Source organism: Crocuta crocuta, unplaced genomic scaffold (assembly GCF_008692635.1).
Source record: "Crocuta crocuta isolate KB4526 unplaced genomic scaffold, BGI_CrCroc_1.0 scaffold102, whole genome shotgun sequence".
NCBI classification, from domain to species: Eukaryota; Metazoa; Chordata; class Mammalia; order Carnivora; family Hyaenidae; genus Crocuta; species Crocuta crocuta.
In genome coordinates this window covers 9,076,026-9,097,570 of record NW_027530019.1, presented here as the reverse complement: position 1 = coordinate 9,097,570, position 21,545 = coordinate 9,076,026, and the positions used below count along the sequence as shown (strand labels likewise).

Genomic DNA, 21,545 nt, shown 5'->3' with positions numbered 1-21,545 from the left:
TCTAAATATTATCTTTCTACATTTCAACAGATCATTTTATGTATCCCACTTTGGAAACTATTAATTACTCTGTGACATAGCACATAGTATATCAGAAAACTGGCTAATGACTGAAACATCTGAGATGCCTATTAAATACAGATTCTGCTTTTACACATCTTGTTCATGTGATCAGGATAAAGAGCAGAGTCTCTCCAGCTTGACAGCAGCCTTCAACCCTCCCTATTGTATGCTGCCTAGCCCACTACATATTTCCCTTACCTGCCAAGCTCATGTAGACATTTGAGTTTTAGACTCTGTTTTCAGGGGAAAAAATAGAGGGGATTCTATAAAAACAAGATAAATGTTATGGACAACAACATGTACTGATCTTAAATGTATAATTAGATGCATTTGGGCAAATATATGCTTCATAATGATCAACACCCCAACCAAAATACGGAATAATTCTGTTATTCCAGAAAGCCCCCTTATGTCCCCTTCTAGTCAATCCCCACCTCTCCAGGCAACCACTGTTCTGATTATTGTCATCATACAAGCATCCCACATGCTTGGGAACACTGACTTTTATTACTTCATTGTCTAGCTCAGCTCATCATTGAGGGATTTGGAGTGTAAGCACTAGGAAGGGGTTAAATGTTTCAGTGGGAGCATGACTAATATTATCTTTTTTAAGAATTGAAGCCAGAAATAAATCAGTCAGAGAAAGACAAATACCATATGATTTTACTCATATGTAGAATTTAAGAAACAAAACAGATGAACATATCTGTTCAAAAAAAGAGAGGGGCAAACCAGGAAACAGACTGTTAATGATAAAGAACAAACTGAGGGTTACTGGAGGTAGGTAGGTGGAGGATGGGCTAAATGGTGATGGGTTAAGGAGGATGATGTAGTGGGTGTTGTATGCAAGTGATGAATCACTAAATTCTATACCTGGAACTATATTACACTGTATGTTAACTAACTGGAATTTAAATAAGAATTTGAATAAAATGATATTTCTTTTTTTTTTATTTAAAATTTTTGTTTATTTTTGAGAGACAGACAGAGCATGAGCAGGGGAAGGGCAGAGAGAGAGGGAAAGACAGAATCTGAAGCAGTCAGCACAGAGCCCAACACAGGGCTCAAACCCACGAACCATGAGATCATGACCTGAGCCGAAGTCAGCCACTTAACTGAGCCACCCAGGTGCCCCTAAATAAAATGATACTTCAAAACAAAACAAAAAAGAAAAGCCATTTGTGTAGACAGCTATGGGCACAATAACTATTAATAAGTTTAATTGAATGTAAAAAAAAAAGAATTGAAGGAAGAAAGTGTCATTAATAATGACACTTGCCATTCATTAAGTCATAGTTGTGTTCCAGGCACAGTACTAGGCACTTCACACATCACAGGCAGTGAATGCATACATCTAGGCAAGAGTAGGAACCCAGCAGGATGTAAGCAGAACTGAAGGGAGCTGCCACAGGGCATATTAATGTGAACAAGTTGGCTGATTATTATATATATATGGTTGTGGAAAGAAGTGAGAAGAAAAGAAAAATTAAGGCCACATTGTGGATAGAGCATTCTTTGCTGTGTTATGGAGTGTAGAGTTTATTCTATAGGTGCTAAGGAGCCATTAAAGGCTCTGAAAAAAAGCCTCAAGAGAAAGATTCTTAAGGATTCAACATGACCTCAGTGAAGGCCAAAGATGCTGTTTGAAAGTTGAGGGAAAAATATGAAAGTGGAATTAAGAAGGGAAGATCCTGCTGTTGACTTTCCTCTCAAAACTGAAGTGAATTTTATGAAGTGTATAAGAAAAAGGAAGGAATCTTGGTCTGAGGAATTTGGTAGGCCACTGTACTCTCCTGCTCTCAGAGGTCTACCAGTTTCATTTCATTTATTTATTTATTTTTTAATTGGCAGATGATTATTTATTTTCCTTCATTTATTTATTTTTATAGTTTATTGTCAAGTTGGTTTCCATATAATACCCAGTGCTCATCCCCACAAGTGCCCTCCTCCATGCTCATCACCCATTTTCCCCTCTCCCCCACCACCCTCAGCCCTCAGTTTGTTCTCAGTATTTAAGAGTCTCTCATGGTTTGCCTCCCTCTCTCTCCCCAACTATTTTTCCCCTTCCCCTCTCCCATGGTCCTCTGTTACATTTCTCCTGTTCCACATATGAGTGAAAACATATGGTATCTGTCCTTCTCTGCCTGACTTATTTCGCTCAGCATAACACCCTCAAGTTCCATCCACGTTATTACAAATGGCCAGATTTCATTCTTTCTCATTGCCATGTAGTATTCCATTGTATAGATAAACCACATCTTCTTGATCCATTCATCAGTTTATGGACACTTAGGCTCTTTCCATGATTTGGCTATTGTTGGGAGTGCTGCTATGAACATTCAGGTACATGTGTCCCTATGCATCAGCACTCCTCTATCCCTTGGGTAAATTCCTAGCAGTGCTATTGCTGGGTCATAGGGAAGTTCTACTGTTGATTTTTTGAGGAACCTCCACACTGTTTTCCAGAGGGGCTGCATCAGTTTACATTCCCACCAACAGTGTAGGAGGGTGCCCTTTCTCCACATGTTTGCCAGCATCTATAGTCCCTGATTTGTTCATTTTAGCCACTCTGAATGGCATGAGGTGGTCTCTCAGTGTGGTTTTGATTGGTATTTCCCTGATGATGAGGGACACTGAGCATCATCATGTGTCTGTGATGATGAAACATGAGCATCATGTTTCATGTGTCTGTTGGCCATCTGGATGTCCTCTTTGGAGAAGTGTCTATTCATGTCTTCTAGCAGTTTCATTTTAGAACAGCCAGCAGAGCTGTGCAAACGTTTTGACTTGTGGCAACTCCTAGGAGATGGTGTTTGTTCGAAGGTGGAGCAGCTGTGGAAATTTGGATTTAGCTTTCAGGTAGCTTTTTGGAAAAGTAGAAGCTCATTTGGCCAGAGTGGAAGTGGGACTAAGAGAGATGGATATTCAAACTTACTCACTTGAAGCTTGATCTGGCTTTACTATGTTTGCCCTACAGTGAGATAATCTGGCAATGTACATATATCATTTCCTGATGTTCAGTGAGGTTACAGCAGAGATTTCTTGAGCTGTAATATATCTGGATTTCATTAACCACAGATTGTAACTGAACTATTCAAGAAAAGGATTAAGATTGACAGTAGAGAAGTCAGACTCAAGTTTCAGTAAGGTCCAGTGTTTTCCAATTCTCTAGTCCACACTGAATTAATCCCCACCATAAATATTAAGTACATCTGCCAAGAGAAACAAGTTACTCCCCAAGAATCTAAAATTGTTAAAAAGGATAAACTTTTAGGTCCTTCCCTTAATTATATCAACTAGATCCCACTGATATGCTATTAAAATCTGTGTACTGGGATGACTGTCCCAGAGTGTTAATAAAGTAAAATAGGTTTCAATGACATCATTATCTTAGTGTCTATCTCTAAAATCGTATTTTCCCTGTGGCAAGAGCCAGAGAGCAACAGCAACCAACACTTGCACAAATGCACACAAATTCCCAAGGTTTCTTACCTACTGGCCTCCTTGGGCTTTCCTGATAGCCTCGTGGATACTTAGAGCTGACAAAAGTCTCACGGAGGTACAGCCCTTTGTTTGTAGGTCCTGCTGTCTAGTCCCTATCCAATATTCCCTGGCTGGGTTGAGATCTGAGGCTAACAGACAAAAGTTGGGCTCTGTTGGGTATTCATGATTAGGGACAGCAGGCTATTCTGCCAGTCTTATTTATAAATAGTTTTAGGGGTGGCTCAGTCTGCTGAGCATCTGACTTCAGCTCAGGTCATGATTTCATAGTTCATGAGTTCGAGCCCCACACTGGGCTTGCTGCTGACAGCATGGAGTCTGCTTTGGACCCTTTGCCTTCCTCTCTCTCTGCCCTTCTCCTGAGTGCATGCTCGCTCTCTCTCTCTCTCTCTCTCTCTCTCTCTCTCTCTGTCAAAAATAAATAAACACTAAAAGATCCTACAGGGCATATTCCCTTTTCCTGTGGTTTGGCATGAAGAAGGCATAGGGCCCCAAGTGTGGCTTTGCCAGGAGCACCTACACTCTATAGGGAGGACAGAGGGGCTGCTAGTGTGCTGTGACAGGACAGAGGTGGTGGTTACTCATATCACTTGGCTCCCTTGTTGAGGAAAGCACCTTCAGAGAATGAACTCTCTGCCTCTCCTCTGAATAAGCCCAACCCACAGAGACAACAGCTGTTCTATTCTCCATCCAGAAGAGAGAGGGTGCAGTGCATTGCTGGGCATGGGCCATTCATTAATTCATTCATTCATCTGCTCATTTACCTGGTATTTATTAAATTTTGAAAGTGTGGTAGGCCTGCGTAATTAAAAAGATATCCATCTTTTTAAGACAGTCCTTTCCTCCAAGAAGCTCACAGCTAGTGGAGAATAGATGTGAAAAATATTTATAATACAATGAAAGAAAGAATGCAGTATAATAATAGCTATGATAGAAATATCTGCCAGGTTCTAGCTGAAGCATAAAAGCAGAAATAACTCTGACTTCTCAGTAACTTCCTTGGAGTTTAGAAGATGGAAACTTGAATTTTTTATTTATATTCAGCTCTGCTGGAGTCCTTGAAGATTAATATCTACTTACATCTCTTGTTACATTTCAAGACAGAAAGTTAATTTGAGGGAGAGGATTTGTAAACAACTTGCTATACCAGTGTTAGCACAATGACAATAATAGAAGCTAGTACCATTTATTGGGTGCTCCCTATGTGACAGGCACCATTAAGCCCATTACATACATCATCTCATTTAATCCTCACAACAATCCTATGAGATATTATTGTCTCTTTTATATATGATAAGATTGGGGCTTGGCAAAAGAAAAGTAACTTTGCTTCATAACTTTGTTTTTGTTTTTCTTTTCCCCCTACAGATTACATGCTAAAACCTGGTATGTATAGTTTCTTAGATGTCACTGCCTGCTGCTTAACCCCAACTTTGGTTTTAAAATAATGAAATAAAAACCTGAAGTGCCCCTTTGTGAGATTTGGGACCTCATACTATATAGGTTCTGGCATCACAAACTTTAGAGGTAGAAGGGGAGTCTTAGGAAGTCACACTTTATAGGAGGAACTAATACCCAGAGGAGTTCAACATTTTAGCTGTTATTCAGTGCTCTGGGTTCTTTACTGGGAGAAAGGGCTTCTGTCTTCTAGGCCAGTAAGTATCTTGCCCCAGGCCTACAGGCTCAAGGATGTGGAGACTCTAGGATTTAGTATAATCATCTTTACTAAATGCTGTTAAACATTTCAGCCAACAACAAAAATATTCAACATGGGGGTGCCTGGGTGGCTCAGTTGGTTAAGTGTCTGACTTCGACTCAGGTCATAATCTCACGGTTTGTGATTTCAAGCTCCATGTTGGGTTCTGTGCTGACAGCTCAGAACCTGGAGCCTGCCTTGGATTCTGTGTCTCCCTCTCTCTCTGCCCCTCCCCTGCTCGTTCTCTGTCTCTCTCCATCTTTCAAAATCAAATAAAAAAATGCTTTAAAAAATGAAACAAAATTAATTTTTTAAGTTAGGAGCATAATTCCTAGCTCATCATCAGAATTTCATAGCCACTTATTTGATAAGGTGTTTTATCCAACAAATGCCACATACTGTCATGGTGAGCAAGATAGCACTACCCAGTAGTTGTTTACAATTTAGTGAAGGGGCAGACATGAAATCAAACTAATTATGAACAGGTAGGTATGTACAAAGATCTAGGCTGTTATAGAAATGTGTAAAGCACTGATTCTCAGCTGGGAGTTAGTTCTACCCCCATACACCTAGCAGACATTTGGCATCTGGAGACAATTTTGATAGTCACAACTGGGGGGTGGGGATGCTACTGGCATCTAGTGAGCAGAGGCCAGAAATGCTGCTAACCATCCTAAAATTAACAGGACAGCCCCCCACAAGAAAAACTTAGCCAGCTCAAAATGTCTGTAGGGCTTAAGTGGAGAAACCCTGGAATAGAGCCAGCAAAATATTTTCTTTCTTTTTTTTTTTTTAATGTTTTATTTATTTCTAGGAGAGAGAGAGAGACAGTGTGAGCAGGGGAGGGTCAGAGAGAGAGGGAGTCACAGACTCTGAAACAGGCTCCAGGCTCTGGGCTGGCAGTCAGCACAGAGCCCGACGCGGGGCTCGAACCCACGAACCGCGAGATCATGACCTAAGCGAAAGTCGGACGCTTGACCGACTAAGCCACCCAGGCGCCCCAAGCCAGCAAAATATTTTCTACAAGGGATGGGGTAGAGGACAAGCTCAGGGGGGCTGGTTATGGAAGAGTTTACTAAAGAGATAATGATTAGGGTTGGGAGAGAAAGGATCCCCAGTAGAAGGGACATGTGCAAAGCCACATACCCTGGCATATTTGGGCAATCCCAAACAACAGAGGAATAGTTGCGTGCATTAAGACTGGACAGGAGGCATTCCATAGGAGCTAGACATTCAATAAAATCTATTGAGTTAGAGAAAATCTGGTTCCGTGATGGCTGTTTATAAGTTGGTCACTCAGGAACACAATCTAGGTACAGATCTCTGTGAACTAAAACTGCTCAAGAAAGCTGTTTTAAATGAGGCTTTTCTCATCTTGGTTCCTTAGGTCCTAGGATTTCCCAGGTATTTGTTACTTACTCAGAAATAGAGTTGGGGCTGTTTCAATGGAATGTGAGCTGAGAGGTGGGATTGGTCTTTTTTAAAGCCACTCAGGTAGGGTCTCAATACTGAGATCACAAGAAGAGATGATCTGGTTATTCCTCATGCATTCTGCTTATAGGCAGATGATGATGTTTATTTCCTCCTTCACAGAGAATCCCAGTCCAGAAATGGGAATATGTGAACCTTAAGATTAGACTGCCACCTTGAATCTAAATGAGTTGCCTTCCCCCTCCCCCACACAAAAAAAGGGGGTGAGTGGGTAGGCCATTCCAATCAGGGTATCTCTTTCTCTTAAGCTAATGATGATCAAAGCAACTGACAAACTGCCGCGGAATCTGCCAGAACTCACTCTGGCCTTGCCCTATCTCCTCAGCTCCTGAGCTTTTCTTCCTTCTGTCATGCTCTGAGACCATTCTTAGCAAACTACCAGGGACCTGATTCCTGATCTGCAGTTATCCTGGGCCTGTTGTGGTTTGATCCAAGTGCCTGTTTCCGTTCCCTGGTGGCCCAATGATAGAACTGAATGGAGGTGAGTAACCCTTCCTTAACTCAGCTAATTTTCTAGACATAGTGTGGAAAACTGGATCACAGAAGGGAGTATGGATTTTACAGTATGAAAGGAAATTCAGGGAACTATTTAATTTGTGACAGATTATAGCTGCTTTACTCTCTTCAGATATTAGAATAACTGAGAATTTAGATAATTTAACTGAGAATTTAGAGATTGGTAGGCAAGAAATGATACCCACCATAAATTTTTGATAAAAATTAAACTAAATTCTATATAAAGTTTACTTTCTTTATTAACTAATTTAGTTTTTTATATTCTAAAGATTGCTTTATTTCAGTATGCATGGATCTATTCCATCCTTTTCCTTTGAAGTTTAATTCTAGTATAGTTAACATGTAGTGTTATTCTAGCTTCAGGTGTGCAATATAATGATTCAACAATTCTGTATGTTACTCTGTGTTTATCAAGATAAGTGTGCCTATTTCACTCATACTAATGACCTTATATTATTTTATGTTTATTTATTTATTTCGGGGGGAGGGACAGAGAGAGAGGGGAGCAAGAATCCCAAGCAGAATCCCTCTGCACTGAGTGCAGAGCCTAATGTGGGTCTTGAACTCATGAACCATGAGATCATAACCTGAGCTGAAATAAACAGCCAGATGCTTAACCAACAGAGCCACTCAGGTACTCCTAATCACGTTATTTTAAATTGAAAAAATTTATTATGTATAACTTGGTTTGCTAGTAATACTATCACATTTTATATTTTATATTTATAGCAGAATTGATTCTCATAGGTGTTAAACATTTTTTTGTCTTCCAGTTATTTTATTTTATCTCTAACTGTATCTTCCAAAATTGACTAATGAATTAAATATATATATTTTTTCACTACAGTGAGGTCTCGAGTTATTTATGCCTGTTAGAATTCTGAAAAGTTATAAATGGAATTAGCATTAGCTAAGATATCATTGTTTAAATTTTAATTCCAGTATAGTTAACATACAGTGTTATATTGGTTTCAGGTGTACAATACGGTGATAGGACAATTCTGTACATTACTCAGTGCTCATCACAATAAGTGTACTCTAATCCCCTTTGCCTTTTTCCCCTATCTCCCCACCTACCTCCTCTCTGGTAACCACCAGTTTATTCTCTGTAGTTAAGAGTCTGGTTTTTGGTTTGTCTCCTTTTTCTTTGTTCATTCATTTAGTTTCTTAAATTCCACATATGAGTGAAATCATATGGTATTTGTCTTTCTCTGACTGGCTTCTGTTGGTTAGAATCATACCCTCTGGAATCCATCCATGTTGTTGCAAATGGCAAGGTTTCATTCTGTTTCATGGCTAAGTAATATTCCATTGTGTATACATACCACATCTTCTTTATCCATTCATCTGTTGATGAACATTTGGGCTGCTTCCATAATTTGACTATTGTAAACAGACACTGCATTTAAGATAGGGGTGCATGTATCCCTTTGAATTAATGTTTTCGTATTCTTTGAGTAAACACCCCAGTAGTGGAATTATTGGAACATATATGGTAGTTCTGTTTTTAATTTTTTGAGGAATCTCCATACTGTTTTCCATAGTGGCTGCACCAGTTTGCATCCCCACCAACAGTGCACATGGTTTCTTTTTCTCTATATCTTCGCCAACACTTGTTGTTTCTTGTGTTTTTTGTTTTAGTCATTCTGACAGGTGTGAGGTGATATCTCATTGTAGTTTTGATTTGTATTTCCCTATCGATGAATGATGTTGAGCACCTTTCATGTGTCTGTTGGCCATCTGCATATCTTCTTTGGAGAAATGTCTGTTCATGTCTTCTGCCCCCATTTAATTGGATTATTTGGTGTTTTGGCGTGGAGTTGTAGAAGTTCTTTATATATTTTGGATACTAATCCTTTATTGGATATATCATTTGCAAACATCTTCTCTTATTCAGTAGCTTGTGTTTTAGTTTTGTTGAGGAGTTAAACATTTTTAATTGAATTCCTTTAAGATCTCCTCAGAGCTAAAATTAAGGATGCTATATTCATCTGAACCATGTGTTTTCCTCATAGACAAAAGAAAATGTATATTTATAGAAAGCTGAAAAAAACTCACTAAAATTTATCAACAAGAAATTTTGACACCTGAATCTTTATGTTCTGATATATCATTTCTATCAGTTTCTACTTCTTATAAAGTTTAATTAAACATATTAACCATTAAGATAAGGTTCCTTGTTTATGGAACCTTTAGATTTGCTCTTACTCTATTCTTAGCTGTTGAATCAGAGGTATACCCATTTTGTTTATAATTTCTAGAGGGAAAAATAAACACTATTGTCTATTCCTGCTATATTCCTATTACTATTGTCTCTTCTTACTACACTCTTATTAAGGTGAAGTTAGTAAAAGTAGGCACTTTTCCGTAACAGTTAAAAAAATTGTTCGTGTAATAGTGAGCTTCCCATTATTTCATATGTTCAGGGAGTAGCTAGAAAGGAGTTAATTAAATGACTTATGATCTCTTTAAACTCTGACAAGCTCTGGTTAAGTGAACAAGTTCATAATCTTTCTCTCTTATGTGAAAGTGTCAGGGCACATGAAGCATGCATATATTTTGTTCTGTTTCTTGAGCTGTTTGTGACACATAGTTTGTTTTCTATAGATGAATTGTATTTCTCTGCTCTTAATCCTCTGCTCTGCTAATTCTTCAGAAATCTGCCCATCAGAGTTTTTAAAAATTACTTTGAAGAAATGAAAGCTGAAAAGCAACAAATACCCTTAAAAAAGGCAACAAATCTCTTTAAATATTTTACTGATCATGATTTCAAAAGTTCACAATCCAAAACTTCTCAGGAAAAAAAAAACCTGGGAAAACTTAAGCATTTTTTCTGCAAGTTTCCAGTGATTTCATTGCTCTATTCCTTCCTTGACTTTTCTCTGCCTTTTAAGAATATACAAGGTGAGTAGAAGGAGGTGGATATGCTTTCTTGAAAGTGATTGCTGCCAGCCAGGTGCTTTCTACAGATGAATTCCTAACCTGGACTTGAATTTCTCTCCTTCTGCCTTAAGGTTAGGCTTTCTCTAAGGAGGTGGCAGTAGATGTGATTTCCTAAGATTTCCAGGTAGAGAAATTTCAGAATCTTCTTTGTTTTTCAATTCTATTTTTTCCCTCTAGAGCAAGGGGAAATTGTTTCAGCTGTTTTGCCTCACAAGTCTGACCCATTTAATAACTTAAATTGCACAAGACAGTAATTTGCCCTCTGCTGACTCAATGATCAGGAAAATGGGTTTTGGGGTCAAACAATCAGTCAAAACCCAGGCTCCACCACTTAATTAGTGTGTGATCTTGGAAAGTTATTTAACCTCTCTAAGTTTCTTTTTTTTTTTTTTTTAATAGTTTATTGTCAAATTAGTTTCCACATATAACTCAGTGCTCATCCCCACAAGTGTCCTCCTCCATGCCCATCCCCCCCTCCCCCCACATCCATCAGTCCTCAGTTTTTGTCAGCATTCAAGAGTCTCTCATGGTTTGCTTCTCTCCCTTTCCCCCACCATTTCTGCCCTTCTTCTCCCCCTTGTTCCTCCGTCAAGTTCCTCCTAATCCTCCTATACGTGCAAACATATGATATTTGTCCTTCTCTGCCTGACTTATTTCGCTCAGCATAACACCCTCAAGGTCCATCCATGTTGCTACACATGGCCAGATTTCATTGTTTCTCATTGCCATGTAGTATTCCATGGTATAGATAAACCACATCTTCTTGATCCATTCATCTGTTGATGGACACTTAGGCTCTTTCCATGTTTTAGCTATTGTGGAGAGTGCTGCTATGAACATTGGGGTACATGTGCTCCTATGCCTCAGCATTTCTGTATCCCTTGGGTAAATTCCTAGCAGTGCTATTGCTGGGTCATAGGGGAGTTCTATTGTTAGTTTCCTGAGGAACCTCCACACTGTTTTCCAGATGGGCTGTACAAGTTTACATTCCCACCAACAGTGTAGGTAACCTCTCTAAGTTTCAATTTCCTTAAAAATGGCAGAATAATACTGATCTCCTAAGGTTGTTATAAGGATTAAATGAAATAATGTGCATAAAGCATTTTGTACAGTAAATGATCAGTGACTATTAATTAATGATTAAGATAATACCTTGTCTAACAGCAGAAGCTATATTCTTGAAAGTCAGAGTAATTGAGAAAACATCAATTGGAAAAATGAATTAATAATAAAATAACAGGGGTGGCTAGATGGCTCAGTAGGTTAACCGTTCAATTTCAGTTCAGGTTATGATCTATGGTCTCTGAGTTTGAGCTCCACATAGGGCTCTGTNACCTAAGCGAAAGTCAGACGCTTAACTGACTAAGCCACCCAGGCGCCCCTGTCTCACTCACTTTCTGCCCCTCCCCCTCATGCTCTGTCTCTCTCTCAAAAGTAAAAGAAAACATTAAAAAATTAGTAATAATAAAATAACAAAAATCATATAATGTTGGCTATAACATTAAACATGTTTTCATATCATAAAATTCACCCTTCTAAAGTATACAATTCAGTGGCTTTTCACAGTTAACAAGTTGTACAACCATCATCACTATCTAGTTCTAGAGCATTTTTGTCACTACAAAAAGAAATTCCATACCCATTAGCAATCACTCCTCATTCCCCACCTTGCCCTAACCCTGGAAGCCACTAGCCTACTATAAATGTATTTTTAAAACACATGGAGTAAAATTCCTAAATGGCATCCATTTCCAAAAGACACTGCATTGACATTCACTAGGATTAAAAACTGGCTCTGGTAGAAAACATTTCTCTTAAATCACCAATTGGTCAGATTCTCCCACAAGTTTTATTATATTCATAATGCATGTAATTTTAAGTTTTCCAGACACTGATTAGCTTAAAATGCAATATTTTTTTTTGCTTGTGTATTTCCTGAGGGGCATAGTTTTCTGACATTTTGTCTTCTAAGCACATGTTGAGAAGATGGAGGAATAATAGATTTTTTCCTCTTTATTTCCATAGAATTGCCCACTCAGCCTAGTACAAAAAATGCAATAAACTTAAAAATATTTTGGGGCACCTGGGTGGCTCAGTCAGTTAAGCGTCTGACTTTGGCTCAGGTCATGATCTCACAGTTTGTGGATTCGAGCCCCGCGTCGGGCTCTGCGCTGACAGCTAACTCAGAGCCTGGAGCCTGTCTTCATATTCTGTGTCTCCCTCTCTCTCTAACCTTCCCCTGCTCGTGCTGTCTCTCTCTGACTCTCAAAAATAAATAAAAAACATTTTTAAAAAACTAAAAATATTTTTTTGTTATCTAATGGTTAATGGAACCTAAACGAATCATTAATATATGAAAGGATTGTAAATTAACAATTTTTACTGTATAACAAAACCATGGGAGATAAGACTAGAAATATGAGTTTGCAACATGTTGTAGAGAATTCTGAAATCTGCCTTTTTAATTGAAAAAAATTCACCACATAACTTATTTTGGTAGGCTATGGAAAAGAAAAGAAGATTTCTGAGGCAGAGAAGATTAAGAATGTTTTAGGGGAGCGTAGGGTTAGCAATTATTATTAGTTCTATTATTATTAACTGGACCTTATAATTGATTAGGTGATGGGAAAGGAAAAAGACAACACCCAAATATAACTCATATTTCAAAACTGGGATATTGGTGGTGCAATAGAAATAGGGAAGCGAAGAGAAGGAACTGACGAGAGAAAGAGGAGTTATGTTTCAGGCTTGTTGAATTTCAGGGACCCTGTTTTGAGCTCAAAGATGTGGTCTCAGAGGTACAGATTTGGGGTTCACCTCTATAGCAGTTGTACACAAAGCTGGGAATGATGGCTCACTTGGGAAGAAGAGAGAGCTAGACGATATCTGAAGATAGACCATGGCGATTGTTTACACTTAAGAAAGTGGAAAGAGGAACAGAAACCAAGGCAGAAGAGTAGTCAGAGAAAGAACTAGAACAGTATCATATCACAAGAACCAAAGGGGAGACCCAATAAATCAAGGAGGATGAAGACTGAGAGTAAGTCATTACATGAGTGTTTAGCAAACTCCATGGCAAGCTTTCAAAGTTTTCATAGTGTCCTGGGGTAGAGAGTCTGTTATAAGAGCAGAGATTCAGACAAGTTACTTTAAGTAAGAGGTAACCAAGAGGTAATCCCACTGATCATGAGGATAAACATCCATTACTCCAATCATTTGCTGAGCCCCTACTATGGCAAGGCATTATGTAGGCATATGAATCCAAGTGAAGAGTCATATGACAGTGCTGTGGTTAATGTAACATAGCTGCTCTCCACATTTGTTTCTCTCTATAATTCTTGTCTCTACCAGCTTACTGACCTCACCCTACATCTCTCTGTGTTTAAAATTTAGCTCCTGGGGTGCCAGGGTGGCTCAGAGGGTTGAGGGTACGGCTCTTGATTTAGGCTCAGGTCATGATCTCACAGTTAGGGAGACTGAGCCCCACCTCAGGCTCCATGCTGACTGCACAGAGTCTGCTTGGATTCCTTCTCTCTGCTCTTCCTCTGCTCATGCTTTATCTCTCAAAATAAATAAACTTAAAATAAATAAATAAAATTTAGCTCCTAGATTCTATTTCCTTTATGAGTCTTCATGCCATGACCTTTCATGTTCCAAACTCTACCTCATGGCTATCTTTATGAGTTGCTTCATCTGTCAACTTCCCGATTCTATTTCCAAAGTTAAATTTGCAAGAGGTTCTATTTTGCCCAGATCATCTTTTTGCATTAGGTCACACCCTGGGTTGTGAAACAGGTCACAGCCTATGAAATGGGTCAGAATCCTCAGGGATTTTGCTTCAGAATAAATCTTCTCTCTATAAGTTTTTCATCCTTCAGAGGACATAATATACAAGTTGAAAAGTAGTATTCATACATTTAACATTTTTTGTCTCCCATAATAATCTCCCTCACTTTTGTCTGCCTAAGGTATGATCTTTCAAGTTCCATCTTAGAGATCCTAGATGTTTCCCTTGGCCAACCCCCTAGTCAAGTATCAGGGACCCATCCATTACGCTCCCCTAAAACATTCTTATCTCCATCACAGACATTATCCTCCTACATTGAGGGGGTCTCATCTCAGTCCCCATTTTTATGCTCCTGAATCATAGCCTTTCAGCTTTAGCATTTATTTAGGAAAGGGTAAGAATACAAAGAGCTGGCCATGGTACATGCAGGGAGCAATGGGTGCTCACATTTGAAAGTCTGGGGTGGGCAAGGTCATTTTGGGACTTCTAGTAGAAAACTTCATAAGAAGCAGAGCCCAGGATACTGAAATCTGAGCAGTCAATAGTTACAACTAGGTCCTCCCACACTTAAGTCAGACAAGCTCCACTGGGCCCCTGAGACTCCAGGAATTCAATTCTGGTAAATGTGTGGCCTGTGAGATGAAACCATAGCCCCTCCTTCAACAGACAGACTCAACCCATGGCTGGTAAGATAGGATAAAGATAATGGAATGGAACAGAAAAGCAGTACCATGCCTAGATCTGGGCGATGTTGGGGGGCTGGTTCTTTCCTGGGTCTTACTTTGAGACTCCTAGTCTGAGCCTTCTCCAGCTAAGTTCCTCTTCACAAAACAAGGAGTCCATCAGACTAAGGAGCTTATGTCCTCTCCTACTCTGAATCATATATTGTGTATCCATGACTCTAAAATTCTCTGTCCAAAAGATTCTGAGCCCATTGCTAGGGCCTCAATAGCTCCCAAAGGCAGCTGTGTGCCCAGAGGGCAGCTGTGTGCTGGTGTGTACGTGTTTTTGTGTGTGTATGAAGCTTCATTGTGTGGACTGGGCTTTCCACACATGTGATTATGAGGTATATGGGACAGGGTAAGGGGTCTGATGGAAGTGAAAAGAAGAATGGGCCAGGGGCTTCTAATTGTACTTTATCTTGACCTATCAATGTTAGTGGAGACCCAGATGTGAGCAGCTTATGGGAAAAGCCTCTCTATTTTACTCATTTTAATGCCCTTGTAAGTCTGGGCATTAGGACAGAGATGGCACTATTGAATGCTTACCTCATCAGATTCATAGGTACTGAGACTGAAGGCATTTCTGGTGGCTACACATCAAGTAGTAGCTACCATATAGCATTCCTCAAGATAGGATACTGTTCAGTATAAAAATTTTGGCTCTGGAGTCAGATAAAGCTTCAATTTTTTTAAATTGAGGAAAAACTTACATAACATAAAATTAGCCATTTGAAAGTGTACAATTCAGTGAGTGACATTTAGCACATTCACTATCTAGTTCCAAAATACTAAAAAAAATTTTTTTTAAACATTTATTTACTTTTGAGAGACAGAGGGAGACAGAGTGTGAGCAGGGGAGGAACAGAAAGAGGAGACACAGAATCTGACACAGGCTCCAGGCTCTGAGCAAGTTGTCAGCACAGAGCCTGATGTGGGGCTCAAACCCACGAACTGCAAGATCATGACCTGAGCCGAAGTCAGATGCTCAACCAACTGAGCCACCCAGGCACCCCCAAAATATTTTATCACCCAAAAGAAACCCCATACCTGTTAAGTAGTCACTCCCCATTTCTCCCTCCCTCCAGCCTTTGATAACAACTAATTTGCTTTCTGTGTCTATGTATTTACCTTTTCTGGATATTTCATACAAATGGAATAGTATAATATGTAACCTTTTGTGCTTGGCTTCTTTCACTTAGCATAATGTTTCTGAGATTCATCCATGTTGTAGCATGTATCAGTACTTCATTCCTTTCTATGAGGGAATAATTTTTCATTTCATGGATATGCCACAATTTGTTTATCCATTCATCAGTTGATGAACATTTGGGTTGTTTCTACCTGAGGCTAATGTGAATAGCGCTGCTATTAATATTTGTGTACAAGTTTTTGTTTGAATACCTGTTTTTAATTCTTTTGGTAGATACCTAGATGTGGAATAGTTGTTCATATGTTAATTTTATGTTTAACTTTTTGAGGAACTGCCAAGCTTTTTGCCACAGTGGCTATACCATCTTATATTCTCAACAGCAATGTATGAGGGCTCTAATTACTTCACATCCCCACCAGTATGTTATTTTCCATTTTTTAAAAAACTGTAATAATCCCAGTTGGTGTGAACCAATCCACTGTGGTTTTTATGTGCATTTCCGTAATGATGTGCTTGTTGGCCATCTGCCTACCTTCTTTGGAGAAATGTCTATTCAAGTTCTTTGCTCATTTTTAAATTATTTGTCTTTTTGCTGTTGAGTTGTTAGAGTTCTTTATACATTCTGGATACTAGTCCTTTATCAGGTGTAGACTTCTCAAATATTTTCCCCCAGTCTGTGAGTTGTCTTTTCATTCTCCTGTGAAAACTAAAATTAGTTTATTTTCTTGTGATATATTTATCTGGTTTTAGTATCAGGATAATGCTAGGCTCAAAGACTGAGTTGGAAAGGGTTCCTCCTATTCTATTTTCTCAAAGAGTTTGAGGATTGATGTTAATTCTTTAAATGTTTACTAGGATTCACCAGTAAAATCCTATGGGCCAGGGCTTTTCTTTATTGATAAATTCTTGATTACTAATTTAATCTCTTATTATCCTATTCAGATTTACTTTTTTTTCTTGAGTCAGTTTTGGTAGCTTATATGTTTTTACGAATTTTTTCATTTTGCCTAAGTTATCAATTTGTTGGCATACAATTGTTTACAACATTTTCTTATAAACCTTTTTTTAGTTCTAAGGTCTATAATAATGTCCCCACTTTCGTTTCTGATTTTAGTAATTTCAGTCTTCTCTTTTTAAAAATCATTAGTCTCATCAAAGGTTTATCAATTTTGTGGATGTTTTTCAAAGAATCAACTTTTGGTTTCATTAACTTTTCTCTTTTGTTTTTCTATTCTCTATTTCATTTATCTCCATTCTAATCTTTACCCATTCTTTCTGCTAGCTTTGGGTTTAGCCTGTTTTATTTATTTTTTTTTTGTAGGTGTTTATCACTATATATTTAGCTATGAGTATAGCTTTCATCACATGCCACAAGTTTTTGTCTTATTATTTGCCATTATATTTTGTTAAATATTACTATAGCTTCTCCATCTCTCTTCTGGTAACTTCTTTTTTATTTATTTATTTATTTATTTTTTATTTTTTCTTCTGGTAACTTCTTGTATGGAATATATTTTCCCATCCTTTCACTTATTTTATTTATTTGTTTGTTTGTTTATTGAGAGAGGTCACAAGTGAGTGAGGGGCAGAGAGAGGGGGCATGAAAGATACCACGCAAGCTCTGCACTGTCAGAGCTTACCCTATGTGGGGCTTGAGCTCTTGAACTGTGAGATCATGACCTGAGCCAAAGTTGGATGCTTAACCTATTGAGCTACCCAGGTGTCCCTCCCATCCTTTGAGTAGGTCCTAAAGTTCTGCAAAAGTTGATTCTGACAGTTTTGCAAATTTAATAGTTGTTTGTGGAGTTCTCCCTGGAGAACTTAGTGACGTCAGTCCTGAATTCAATTTTTTAAACTTCAAATACTAAACTCAATTTAGTGTTTAAAATTAAAATGTAGGGATTAAGCGTATTTGGTTTAGGTGAGAAAATAAAATGAATCTAGCAGCTGCTAAAGGCCCATTGCATTGTTATTCTAGTTTAATACTTTTCCTGACTACTCCTGCTTCATTTATTTTTTTTTTAATGTTTACTTATTTTTGAGAGAGAGAGAGAAAGAGGATCCAAACAAGGCTCCAGGCTGACCTCAGAGAGCCCAATGCAGGGCTTGAACTCATGAAATGTGAGATCATGACTGGAGCTGAAGCCAACTGAGCCACCCAGATGCCCCATATTGACTGATGTTCTAAAGTCTCGTCTGAAGCCTCTGCTGAATCCCAAAACCAAAATCCCAAAGTGTTTAGAACTACAGAGAAATAAAGAATTTTTCTCCTGAGTACTCTTCTCACAATGAAAGGTGGGAAATACTAGGTAATTATAACACCTGCTTGGTTCACTGAGTTCCAACTTGGACACCCGAGTCTATCTAGAATAAGTAAGAGTATATTTGCTAGCCTGAGATGTCTCCTTGGTCACAAAAAGACAGGATTATAGAAATCACTCAGAATCTGGGCCCTAACTGGCCCACTGGAAAATAATCTTTCCTAACCTTCTCTCTTCTTTTCTTCTTCTTCTTTTTTTTTTTCTTCTTGTTTTTGTGTTTTACAACTTCCTCTTGGGTACATAGACATACATAGACAGGTCATAGAGGTGATATGATTAGAACAGAGCCAGGAAAGCAACATGTATAAGAAAATTTATATACACAAGCCTGAAGTTCTGTGTGTTTTTTTTAATATTTTTTATTTATTTCTAGGAGAGACAGAGAGAGACAGCGTAAGCAGGGGAGGGTCAGAGAGAGAGGGAGATACAGACTCTGAAATAGGCTCCAGGATCTGAGCTGGCAGTCAGCACAAAGCCCGATGCGGGGCTCGAACCCACGAACCGCGAGATCATGACCCAAGCGAAAGTCGGACACTTAACTGACTAAGCCACCCAGGCGCCCCTGAAATTCTGTTTTAAAATGTATTACTTTGGGGCCACCTGGGTGGCTCAGTCACTTAAGCGTCCGACTTCTGCTGAGGTCATGATCTCACAGTTTGTGAGTTCGAGCCCCACGTGGGGCTCTGTGCTGACAGCTAAGAGCCTGGAGCCTGCTTTGGAGTCTGTCTCTTCCTCTCTCTCTGCCCCTCCTCAGCTTGTGCTCTGTCTCTCTGTCTCTCAAAAATAAATAAATGTTAAAATAAAAAAAATTAAATGTATTACTTTGGGATTGGAGAGGAAGATCATGGAGTAGGAAAATTCCGAGCTCACCTCCTTCCATGGACATATCAAGGATGCAAGCACATATAGAGCAACTCTCTCAGAAAATTACCTGGAGACTAGCAGCCAAAGATGTAATTAAAAAGCCATACTAAGAAGGGCAGGGGGGGAAGTGACACAGTCTGGTTGGAGATCAAACCTTGGTGTGGTAACCTATAAAGAAGAAGGATATCACAGGCACTGAGGTCCTCCCAGAGAAGTGAGGGGTTCAAGTCCCAGTCTTCCCCTGTAGACCCACCATGCCCAATCTGCCTCATTAAGTGTTCCCCCAAATAGCTGTGCCCCCAATCACCACACCAGGCAGGCAGCCTCAGCTGGGACTGGTGCCTTGAAAAGTGACTCTTGTTCTGGGGGGCAGGAGGGCCAGCCCTCTCCACTAACACACCTGCAATGGTCACAGTCAGGCCTTGAAGCCAGCTACACCCAGGACCATCCACACTCAGCAGCATGCTCAAAGCAGTTGCAGCTCAGGCAACAGGAGGGTACATGCAGCCCACACAGGAAATACCCCTGCAGTGCCTGATTCTGGTGACCAGGAGAGACTGCATTTCTGGGCCCCATAAGACGTCGTCTATATAAGACTACTGCCTTCAAGAATAGGAAGTATAGCTGACAACAATGAAAGAACAAGATAAAACCTCAGAAAGAGAACTAAGCAAAATGGAGATAAGCAATCTACCTGATAAAGAGTTCAAAGTAATAGTCATAATGATGTTTAATGAACTTAGAAGAGTGGATGAACTCCCATAAGAACTTCAACAAAGAGACAGAAAATATCAGAAAGAACCAATTGGAGCTGGAGCGCCTGGGTTGCTCAGTTGGTTAAGCATCCGACTTTGGCTCAGGTCATGATCTCATGGTTTGTGGGTTCAAGCCCCACATCTGGCTCTGTGCTGACAGCTAGCTCAGAGCCCGGACCTGCTTCGGATTCTGTGTCTCCCTCTCTCTCTGACCCTCCCCTGCTCACGCTCTCTCTCTCAGAAATAAATAAAACATTTTAAAAAATAAAATAAAAAACAATCAGAGCTAAAGAATTCAACAACTGAGAGTGCTGCCAATGCCCTGGTGGAGAAGCTGAGGTCATCATTTGATTTGAAATATTTAAAGTGGATACAAAACTGTTTCAGCAATGCAGACATTGAAGTGTCCTGTTGTGGGAGACGGTGCCGTTGGTAAAACATGTCTTCTGATATCCTACACAACAAACAAATTTCCATCGGAGTATGTACTGACTGCTTTTGACAACTATGTAGTCACAGTTATGATTGATGGAGAACCATATACTCTTGGACTTTTTGATACTGCAGGGCAAGAGGACTGCGACAGATTACAACCTCTGAGTGACCCACAAACATATGTATTTCTAGTCTGTTTTTTGGTGGTCTCTCCATCCTCATTTGGAAATGTGAAGAGGAAGTGGGTGCCTGAGATAATTCACCACTGTCCAAAGACTCCTTTCTTGCTTGTTGGGACCCAAATCGATCTCTGAGATGACCCCTCCACGACTGAGAAATTTGCGAAGAACAAACAGAAGCCTATCACTCCAGAGACTGCTGAAAAGCTGGCCTGTGACCTGAAGGTGGTCAAGTATGTGGAGTGTTCTGCATTCACAAAGAAAGGCCTAAAGAATGTATTTGACGAAGCAATATTGGCTGCCCGGGAGCCTCCAGAACCAAAGAAGACCTGCAGGTGTGTGCTACTGTGAACATCTCCAGAGCCCTTTCTGCACAGCTGGTGTCATCACCATACTAAAAGCGATGTTAAATCAAACTAAAGATTAAAAATTAAAGTCCATTTTTGTAATAATGACAAATGCCCTGCACCTACCCACAGGCATTCATGTGAGATAAAGCCCATAGGTGTGGTCCCCTTCCCACTTTCAGTACTTAACTTGAGTAATTGTGTATTGTCAGAAAGATGGTTGGTACTAGTTAGTACTAGTTTTGTTTTGTCATTTCAAAAAAATTTATTATTGTTGTTTGAAAGCAAGGCATGCTTGGGATGACTCTGTACCAGACTAATTGGGGTTGCTGAAGCTGCTCCCGGGGCTCCATCCACTCTGGAGAATAATCTGAGCCATTTAGGGTTTTTTTTTTTTTTGGTTTTTGTTTTGGAGGGGGAGTAAATGTAGGGTTTGTTTTAATTTAGTCATGTTTTTTAAAATTCAGTATCCAATGGACAGCCCTTAAGGGGAGGAGGATGGATTGATTCCACACTCCACTTCCTAGATCTAGTTTATAACACTTGTTCCCCACCTGGCACTTTTAGGAAGGAGTACAGTAAATGCCTCATTTAATAGCATACTCCTTTCTGAGAGTTGCCTTTTCTCTTCACCCTTGAGTAGGTCCAGTACTTGCTGAGAGTCATGAAAGTGCATGGAAACCTGTCTTGCCACGCCCCTTTTCTAGAATGCATTCTATATATGTGACTGTGACTTTCAAGGAAATTTGTTTGCCATTTGCTGATTTTTTTGAAG

At 39.4% G+C, this 21,545-nt stretch overlaps 1 protein-coding gene, 1 long non-coding RNA gene and 1 pseudogene across 6 annotated transcripts in view; 2 read left to right on the top strand and 1 right to left on the bottom strand.

Annotated features, from left to right (window-relative positions):
• LOC144231881 (uncharacterized) overlaps positions 1–7,003 on the bottom strand; it is a 33,912-nt gene extending 26,909 nt beyond the window's left edge. For both annotated transcript variants that reach the window (XR_013335225.1, XR_013335226.1), the window contains exons 1-2: positions 6,680–7,003; positions 3,556–3,695 (exon numbers count right to left, since the gene is read on the bottom strand). This is a non-coding gene — a long non-coding RNA (uncharacterized LOC144231881). The remainder of the gene's footprint in view (positions 1–3,555; positions 3,696–6,679) is intronic.
• Positions 5,731–21,545, top strand: part of TRIM69 (tripartite motif containing 69) — a 39,073-nt gene continuing 23,258 nt past the window's right edge. For 2 of the 4 annotated variants that reach the window (XM_077764489.1, XM_077764488.1), the window contains exon 1: positions 7,018–7,232. In XM_077764489.1, coding sequence (XP_077620615.1) covers positions 7,227–7,232 — 6 coding nt within the window. In that variant the 5' untranslated portion in view covers positions 7,018–7,226. Of the gene's footprint in view, positions 5,746–6,569; positions 6,665–7,017; positions 7,233–21,545 lie in introns of those variants that run through there. The other 2 variants (XM_077764487.1, XM_077764486.1) reach the window with 2 other exon arrangements.
• On the top strand, positions 20,199–20,813 carry LOC144231878 (cell division control protein 42 homolog pseudogene; annotated as a pseudogene).